We start from the raw sequence: 9,101 nt of genomic DNA on the forward strand, positions 1-9,101 counted from the left end.
ACGGGATGTGTAAAATGCATGAAACAGAACCTTATAAGTGAAGGCTGGAGGCTGCACAGAGAACATGAGAGCTCTGATCCTGTGACAGGTTCCGTGGTGGGCTGGACGTGTCCCATGGACAGACGGGGTCTGAATCTGTCTACACCGTCTTCAGACAGAGGGAGATTATGTTCCACGTGTCAACTAAGCTTCCCTTCACCGAGGGTGATGTTCAGCAGGTACCGCAGCTTAATTCTGCCTTTATTATTGTTACACTGAATGCATGTATGGATTTAGCTGCCAAATGGGGCGGTATGAGCCCAGAAATATCAATATTAAATTGCTTTTATTCAAAGGCGCTGAACTCAGATTTGATACACTGTTGGAAAAGTGGTTGAGTTAAATGCACTAGATCATCTCACAGCTATAAAAGAGGACTTTAAAAGGAGCACATTCTTGCCTTTATGCCAGTGGTGCTGATGGTGTATCTGATATTCACGTGTTGGTGTTGTTCCTGGATCATCATATGATTAATATTGATCCAGGTTTACTATTGCAAGTGATCAATCACATAGTTATTATGTCTTAGTTCTGCGACACAGAAAAGAACCTGCGGATGTCCACTCAGGAAAAAAATCCAACAAAGGGAGCGTTTCGAGTCATCGTGAGTTTGGGGTTAGGATTCAATCGTGGTTAGGGTTAAAGGGTTATAGTTAGGGTTTGGTGTGTAGTGTGATGGTGATTCCACATTGCAAAACTATGACATCACTAAAGTGTGATTAGTCAATGCAGGGTTGAACCAGGACCAACATTAGTTTCGGTGAACCAGCAACAACACTGACACGGGATATCAGATCATCTAGCTGTCTGATCATCTTTACAGGAAGTAGAAGGGAAGAAATATGAGTAGCCAAAGATGAACAGTCTCATCAATGAGTGGCCTTCAGTGTTCTTCAGACTCTGACAGCAGCATCCGCACTAAATTACAGTGGGGGCATGACTTGGGAACACACATAACTGCATGTATTCTAAGACACATGTCAAATCTTGTCTGGCACTTGTGGACGAGGTGTGAAAATAGCAGATGCACAACCAAAATCTGTACACAGTGTTAAACCACTGACCTTTCTGGCCTTTCTATCATACAAATGTATTATTTTAATGAACTCTAAACAATAAAATCTCCCCTCTGTTTCAGAGGAGAATTATCATGAAGACTTTATGGACTTGCTATCAATGTAGCACGCTCCTCTTATTCTAATCCAGCACTGAGATAAGCCTGATGGGCCCTGCACCGGCAGTTATTAAATCTTATGTTAAGATCTTTTCTTTTTAAACCTTCATTGTAGTCTTAAAGTGCTCGGTGACAATGAGCTTTGCCATCCTAATAAAAAACTAAATTGCTCTTATATAAGCTATTGCTGAGGGTTTGATGTGAAGTCTCTAAAATCCTCCTGAGAACCATATGACCCCTTCTTGATTTCAGGGGCTCATGCAGTGTAGAACTAGAAGCCATATCCCGAGCTATTATTTTGAAAGCGTTCAAAAACAATCACATAGCAAAAACCAGTGACCCGAGGTAATTATTTCCTCCTCAGCTCCAAAGAAAAAGGCACATAGGAAACGACATTGTGGCCGCAGTCTTCCAAGAAGAGCCCACACCGTTTGTTCCGGACATGATCGCCTCCAACTTCCTGCACGCCTACGTCCTGGTGCAGGCTGAGAACCCCTGCACAGAGCACACGACATACAAGGTACAAACCGGAAAACACTTCCTCTCCTTCTGTGTGTGCTGTAGTGAGCCGGTGGCCACAGTAACATGTGGCTGTTACTTGTTTTATGCAGGTGTCTGTTACGGCGAGGGAAGATGTACCTTCATTTGGACCTCCCCTCCCAAACCCAGCCATCTTCAAGAAGGTGAGCACCAGATGTGATCTCAGTATGAAAAGAAGCACCACCGCAGCAGCTCGCTGTCTGGGCAGTATTTACTTTTAAGGGAATAATATTATATTTTCTATTTATTGACTTTGTTTTCTTTGTTTTTTAAGAGGTTTGAGTGCAGTAAAAATCAGATAAGGGTCTCAAGGGAGTAGATAATGGATAATAGGTACAATTTGTAAATAACTTGACATAATGAATTAGAGCTTATTATATTATATACAATATATGAATTAATTTTATAATATTATACTACAGTATATTTTTAACTAATGTCATTTGTTTTCACTTGAGAGAAAGGGAAATGTGAGGTCAGAGGTCAAATGTGGCATGATATTTGGCCACATTATATTTAAAAAATGATATTTAGAATTCCCCATATACTAGAATCATTTACCAAATGTTGCTAATACAAACAAAGGATGTATTTTCCAAATGTAAGCACAGTTTTAAAGATAAAAGTCATTTTATGAAAGTTTGACCTTATTTGACCATAAAGAAAAGGTCAAACGGTACTTTCTATATCGTTGCAGGACACACCACACTTTTAAAAAATAGTTTTAAGGCTTTTCGTCAATTTTTGATCAATAAATCATTGAGTTGACCTTGTACACCTTGGTGGACTTCAAGGTCTCTACACTCCCACAAAGTTTCTGTCATGGTTCTGGGTCGGTGACCCAGTGTTTTTGATTTTGTACTCTTATTTTTGATATTATGAATTATGACAGTTTGTTTTGGTTTCCCAAGTGTTCATTCTGTGCTCCCTCTGTTTTCCGTCGTCCCTGCCTGTGTATCCCCTCTAGTGTGGTCAGGTCCCTGTGTGAAGCCCACGTCTCGGAGTCTGTGTCCTTGCGTGTGTGTGTGTGTGTGTGTGTGTGTGTTTCCTGTTTTATTTTGAAGGTCCGTGTCTTATGTGAAGGTGTCCTGCTTTGCTTCCCTGTCTCGTCAGTCCTGATTTCTCCCAGCTGTGCCCTCCTTCTGTGTCTCATTCCCCTCGTTACTTCCCAGTGTATTTAAACCCTGTGTTTCTCTGAGTCTGTGTCGCGTCGTCCCTCAAGCTGTGTGTTTCCTTGTGTGCCTCCCCGTCAAATGTAAGTTTATCTTTCCCAGTTTAGTTTTGTATGCTTTCCCCCTGCCAGCAATAAAGCTGAGTTTTGAGTTCATCCTTCGAGTCTGAGTGTCTGCACCTTGGGTCCTACTCCTGCCTGCCACACAGCGTTTCATGACAGTTTCTATCAGAGTTCCTTGAAAACCTCTTGAGCAGTTTACAGACAGAATGACACACACATGCAAACACTACCAAAAACACACCAGTCAGACTCAAATCATGTATCCGATTACTTTCAATTTCACTGAGAGATAAAAAAAAAAGGTCAACTTTTTGACCTTGACTCCAATGGCTTCTGCTGACGAAAAGCTAAAGTTCACTGAAACGAACTGATATCCTCCGCTGGCAGCCAGTCACTCAATATGAAGAAGAAGAGTAGTGCTTTTGGCAGGAAATGATACGCTGACCTGCAGCATGGATTGCCTTTCAGTAAAAGGTATCTGCAGCATGTGAAAATACACTTTTTAGATTTCCAGCAGAGACTTGGTTAGGAGATTGATGCCAATCTTAAAGTAGGTAAGAAGCTGTAGGTAGCTTAGTGCAAAAGACTTCCTGTTCATGGAGAAAATATCCAAAGGCAATATAATAAGAAAATACAGTCACAGGTATTCAGTATCTCTATAAAGTTATTGCTTAGTGAAGGATGAAAGATTTATTTCAGGATTCTGTCACAAAAGCAAAACTCCAATGCAGAAAAAAATTAGAGACACTGGTTTCAGCATTCAGTCGATAATAAAGCTGCTCACTGCACAATACGAGGATGAAAAGGGGGAATTTGAGGCAGATGGGATTTTTAAATCATTTATCCTCATGATCACCACAGCACAATGAGCTGAGGCACTGTTGTCTGTATAGCATTAAGGTCACCTTTTCCTTTCCTCATTGTCACCCTCCCCACTCCTTGTTGCTCATCAACTTCCCTCCTCGCCTCCGTCGCTCTCTAGGGTCCAGAGTTTCGAGACTTCCTGCTGACAAAGCTGATCAATGCTGAAAACGCCTGCTACAAATCTGACAAATTCGCCAAACTGGAGGTGACACACGCGCGCACAGCTACACCAAAACACCGCAGCATGCCTTCGGTCCGCTCTGCTGATTCATCCCTAATCGTTTTCCCGATGCGTTCCTGCTTGTGTGTGTGTGTGTGTGAACCGATTTCAGGGGCGAACACGAGCCGCGCTGCTGGACAATCTCCACGACGAGCTGCACAGACAGAGTCAAAGCGCGCTTGGTCTGGGCCAGGTCGGAGAGGAGGACAAGCTTGAGAACGGGGGACACGGAGGCCTGCTGGAGTCCTTCAAGGTGAACATGAGCCTGGACAAAAAGTACATCGTTCAATCCTTTCTCAGCTCTGTGACATTTATTTAATCACCGTCATTACAGCACAAGAGTGCCAGGTTTGCTCGCTGTAGGTCAGCGAAATGTCACAGGTCTGCAAGATGACTTGAGGCGCTAAACCATTGTTATCACAGACGCTCCTGGATTTCTCTGTGCTCGAGAATTTTGACCTTATACTCACAGTGTGTGTGCGTGTCTGTGTGTGTGTATTCAGTGTGAACATGTGAACATGCAAAACGCTGCGGCGCTAAATCTGTATGAGACTGTGACTTTCTCTTTATGAATTTCTCCTCTGCTTCCTCTCTCTAGCCACCTAAATCTCTCTAACCCATCACACCGCCCTTGCACGTGCTCACTGAAGGCTGGAGTTTCTTTAAAAGGACCGTCTTGAATGTGTGTCTCTGTTTGTCGCCACGAAAATGTGTAACTAATGTAATCATTTGATTCTATTGATTTTCACAGGCGTTGTGGACGACAGCTTTGCAGTTTCTGCAGTCAGTCCCAGGGGGCGCTCTTATTGTTGCTGTCGTGGCGATTGCTGTGTATTACCTTTCTGTGTCACTGTAAATGCACGTGGGGGAATTATATGATGATAAATAAAGACGATCTCATATGATGTTGTTTGTGTGTGTGTGAATTTGAGCTGGTCATAGCTGAGGCAGATAGCAAAGGTGGGAAAAGTATCAACATTTGATTTGAATGTTACCAACTGGAAGTTATCATAAACTCCTTTTATATTAATGAACCAATGATATGAATAATGAGTGTAACACAGTTACAATACTCTTTCTTCTCTAACTCACTTTTCTTCTTCTTGGACAACTGCGCCCTCTTGTGGTCACCTTCTTGACACTGCCTCCCCCCAACTTCATTATTAAACACCGTTTCCATGTGTCTTTACCTGCTTCTACTCCTTAACCTCCTCCTCCCCCTCATCATGAGCTCATTCTCTCTTTTCTCCTCTTTCTCCAGAGAGCCATGCGGGTCAGGAGCCACTCCATGGAGACCATGGTAGGGTCTCACCGTCACAGGAGCCCCGGTGTAGGAGGTGGTGTTCCAGCCAGCCTCAGTGGTGGAGGTCTGCCGCAGAGCACCAGCGAATGCACAAAGAGCACCTTCACTGTGAGTTCATGTCAGCAAGATGTGGCTTGAGCAAAAAGCTTTGGTTCTTGTTCATTTAGTCATCCATATTTAATGCTGGAGGATTTTTAGGGAACATTTTCAAAGTGCTGCAATACTAAGAGAAGCCAAATTCTTTATTCTGTGATCCGCAGCCTCCTGTACTCTCAGCCAAGTCTCCCCTGAAGAGCCCTGTAAAACGGCGCTCGGGTCTCTTCCCCCGTCTCCACTCCAGCACAGAAACCTCAGACAAACACACGCGTGGGTAGGTTAAAGGTCCCTGCATTCAGGAGTTATTACTGTTACAGTCTTTTTAAACAGCTACCTTTTGACTTACGGATTTGCTTTTTGTGTGCAGCGACCAAAAGTTTGCAGAGAGCTGCTCACTGTCCCAGGACGTGAAATCAGAGACGTCATCCAATCCGAGCTCACCTGAGATCTGTCCCAACAAAGAAAGGTGAGACCCAAGCTGATTTTATCTAAATAATACTTTAACAATACTGCTTAATGTTTGCTTTTTCACATCAGTACAAATTTTACTCACGGCTGCTCCTCTGTGTTCTCCTCAACAGGCCGTTTGTCAAGCTGAAGGAGTGCGGCGGCGGCAGGCAGAACATTTCTCGTTCTTCTTCCAGCACCAGCAGCTTCAGCAGCACCACGGGAGAAACAGAAGCTCTGGAAGAACTGGAGACGGTGAGCAAAAACCTTTATTCATTTCATTTGAAAAGAAGGAAAGAAAGAAAGAAAATGTGTTGTGCTGTTGAGAGTTACACCTTTACAAAGAAGTATTAGGGCCACATAAAAAAAACAAAATATACTAATGTTCATTTTGAGAATGAAGTCAAAATAATATTTTGAGAATAAAGTATAAGAACATTGAAGAGATGGTGCAGAAAGCTGCATCTGGTCTGAAGGAAAAATCACACAAACTTGGAAGAGTTGGTCGGATTTGTGCAAGATGCATTAGGTGGCAATGGACAAATACAAACATACAGAAGGTTACACCCTCGTGCAGTAAAGAGGATGTATGTTGAAGCACAAGACACAATAAGACAGCTGATCAAGTTGTTTCTTTAAGTCATCTACACAAGGTAGATGGAGAATAGCAGCCGATGACAACATCTCAAAATAGTATTTCGAGTTTAATCTCGAAATTTTGACTTATTTTTTTTTTTTCTAAATTTGGCCCTAATACTCTGTCGTATCCGTACAGAGACAGAATCACCAGGTTTGAGGTTGTTGGTGGTGTCAGTGTCGTGGATGAAATAGTCTATAATTACTAAGAACTGCTTCGTAGTAAGCGCATGTCAATTATGATGATTGCAGCTCTACTTGATCGCCTTGTATCAGATAAAACCACTTCAAGGTGTTATTTTATCTTACCTGAGAAACGCTCTGAAATTGTTCCTCCTCTCGGCGTTTGGCTGGGGATCAGCTTGCACAGATGATCCCTACGCAGTAGAAACTCTCAGAGAGAGATAGAGAGACGGCTTAAATGCCAGAGAAAACAGTTAAAGCAATCGTTAAGTGCCTGATGCAGCAGTAAAGTACACCAGTGGGCATCACAAGGGAGAATCTGATAGGCTGGATGGGAAGAAAAACGCAGTCATTATTAGCTTAATAGAAAGACTTGAAGCAGCGAATTAAAACTATTTTTAAAGTTTGTAGGGGTCAGTTTTTGTTATTTTTTATTTTTATTTTTTTTGTTCATTAGTTTTTAATACCTTTGGAACCAGGCGAATTAGCATTTGTATAGTCTTTATGCTACATTTAGCTCGTTAGCTAGCATACTATCTGACTATACACACACACACACACATATATATTTCAAAACCTTTACCCCTAAAAAACTTCTAGGAGAACTATCATACTAATCCTTAATGTTGTTTACCTATGCATTGTCTCTCTAAAGCATTTTTTTCTGCTTTTGTATGTTTATGATGTCAGTGAGAGTCGTGCTCACCTCTGTTTGTGTTTTTCTTGCACCTGTGTGGGTTCTCTCCAGCTACTCCACCCAAAAGCGTGCAGTTAGTGGGGTTAGGTTGATGATTCTAAACTGACTGTAGGTGTGAATTGTTGTCTGTGTTAGCTAGCAAAAGACTGGCGCCGCCTCCATAGTGTCCCCTGCCTCTCACCTCACAGCAGCTGTGATAAGCTGCACAAAAGACTTGTGTGAGATAAATAAGCATTGTTTTTAACTATGAATAATGCAAATCGACTCTAGTAGAATGCAGGAATCAAAATATTGAGTTAGAAATAAACTTAAGACACCATCACCTATTTTAATCTAACCCATTTTATGATCATTTTTCCCTCCAAGCCAGCTTTACCTAACTCCTTGCAATGTTTCCCACTTTGCTGAGGGGCAAGTTAAATTCAACTTCAGCAAAATTCTGCTCCCTCGTTTCAGCGAACCTCTTTTAGACCCCCACCCCCATACGTCTGTGTCCATATTTAACTTTCGTCCTCCCGCTTTCTCTCCTTCCCTCAGGCCAGCCATCCATCCATAGCTTCTTCCTCTGCCTTCAGCCCCGCACTCAACATAGAAAGCCAAGGGTCCTGCACCCCTGTCATCATGTGCCGCAGTCCAACAGGTAAGCCTAAATTCATAAAGCATTCGTGGACTAGCTTTTAGTCCAGTTTGAACAGAATGACATGCCAGAGGTGGATGAGTTCATTTTCTAACGAGCATTTCCTTTGTTTCCTTTCCGTCTCCTCCCTTTTTTTTCTTACACAGATGGAAAAACTAAAACTTCACCGAGGTCAAACTTGAAGTTCCGCTTTGACAAAATGAGCCACTCATCCACGACTGTAAGTCCTGATACTTGTTAAGAATTTTCAGTAGGATATTTCCAACTTTTCAAGACAGAAGCTCCATAAAACTTTTAAAGAGAGAAAGTTCGACATTGAAATTAAGATAATTATGGCAGAACACTGGCAGCAATGACAAAAAGTCCCCTGGTGTGTGTGTCTGTCTGTTTTTTAACACTTTGTCTATCTTATAGACATCTCATTATCTCTGGAACACTGTAATGTGACTGAAACACTCAAGCTGATGTTGGGTAATAAGCCCGGACTGAAAGACGTGTGCTGAACGCTCTCTCTTCTCTTTTGTTTTTTTTGTTCCCTCTTCTCTCTTTCAGTCTGAGTAGCTTTGGGTGGAACGGAAAAAACTCCCAACCTTGCACAATGAAAGGACAGCGCCTGCTGACAGAGCTGCAAAAAAAAGAAAACAACGACAACAAAATAAAGAAGTCACAGCAACAACCACAAAATCACTGTAGAACCACTTCCCAATGCCAAGGATAACCTGACAAGGTTACCGAGTCCCCTGCACACTAGAATCTAACTGAAACTACTGTGAGTGTATAGGGAGGGGAGCAGCTGACATTTTGGCTTTTGTTTCTAACCAACCTTTAGCTGCAGATTAGTCGATACTCGCTGCACCGTTGCTCGTCCACCTTACGTGAGGGTCTTTGGCGTAGCTGTGATACTGTGAGTTCAAGCCGAGCTCGGCTTTTTTTCCTCAAGCGTCTTGTTTGATAGAGAGAAACACGATGACCACCTAGAAGAATTGTGACACAAGTTTATGGCCGAACTGTTAACCTTTATCTCACTGACT

At 42.5% G+C, this 9,101-nt stretch overlaps 1 protein-coding gene and 1 long non-coding RNA gene across 8 annotated transcripts in view; one reads left to right on the forward strand and one right to left on the reverse strand.

Moving 5' to 3' along the window:
• Positions 1 to 8,707, forward strand: part of rap1gap2a (RAP1 GTPase activating protein 2a) — an 89,853-nt gene extending 81,146 nt beyond the window's left edge. For 4 of the 5 annotated variants that reach the window (XM_039622807.1, XM_039622806.1, XM_031754497.2 and 1 more), the window contains 12 exons: positions 89 to 218; positions 1,578 to 1,733; positions 1,825 to 1,896; positions 3,970 to 4,056; positions 4,184 to 4,324; positions 5,333 to 5,482; positions 5,635 to 5,744; positions 5,838 to 5,936; positions 6,052 to 6,172; positions 7,971 to 8,073; positions 8,217 to 8,290; positions 8,623 to 8,707. In XM_039622807.1, coding sequence (XP_039478741.1) covers positions 89 to 218; positions 1,578 to 1,733; positions 1,825 to 1,896; positions 3,970 to 4,056; positions 4,184 to 4,324; positions 5,333 to 5,482; positions 5,635 to 5,744; positions 5,838 to 5,936; positions 6,052 to 6,172; positions 7,971 to 8,073; positions 8,217 to 8,290; positions 8,623 to 8,631 — 1,252 coding nt within the window. In that variant the 3' untranslated portion in view covers positions 8,632 to 8,707. Of the gene's footprint in view, positions 1 to 88; positions 219 to 1,577; positions 1,734 to 1,824; positions 1,897 to 3,969; positions 4,057 to 4,183; positions 4,325 to 4,822; positions 4,977 to 5,332; positions 5,483 to 5,634; positions 5,745 to 5,837; positions 5,937 to 6,051; positions 6,173 to 7,970; positions 8,074 to 8,216; positions 8,291 to 8,622 lie in introns of those variants that run through there. The other variant, XM_039622808.1, reaches the window with a different exon arrangement.
• On the reverse strand, positions 5,593 to 7,948 carry LOC120443651. Of its 3 annotated transcripts, XR_005615564.1 has the most exons (6): positions 7,810 to 7,947; positions 7,443 to 7,634; positions 6,863 to 6,969; positions 6,024 to 6,163; positions 5,817 to 5,918; positions 5,593 to 5,723 (listed from the first exon to the last, which is right to left on the reverse strand). It is a non-coding gene; the product is annotated as an uncharacterized LOC120443651 (long non-coding RNA). The 3 variants fall into 3 exon arrangements; XR_005615563.1 differs by having other exon boundaries at positions 7,443 to 7,946; XR_005615565.1 differs by having other exon boundaries at positions 5,623 to 5,723; positions 5,805 to 5,918; positions 7,443 to 7,948.
• Positions 8,708 to 9,101: the final 394 nt, after the last annotated feature.

Source organism: Oreochromis aureus, linkage group 14, assembly GCF_013358895.1.
Source record: "Oreochromis aureus strain Israel breed Guangdong linkage group 14, ZZ_aureus, whole genome shotgun sequence".
Classification (NCBI taxonomy): Eukaryota; Metazoa; Chordata; class Actinopteri; order Cichliformes; family Cichlidae; genus Oreochromis; species Oreochromis aureus.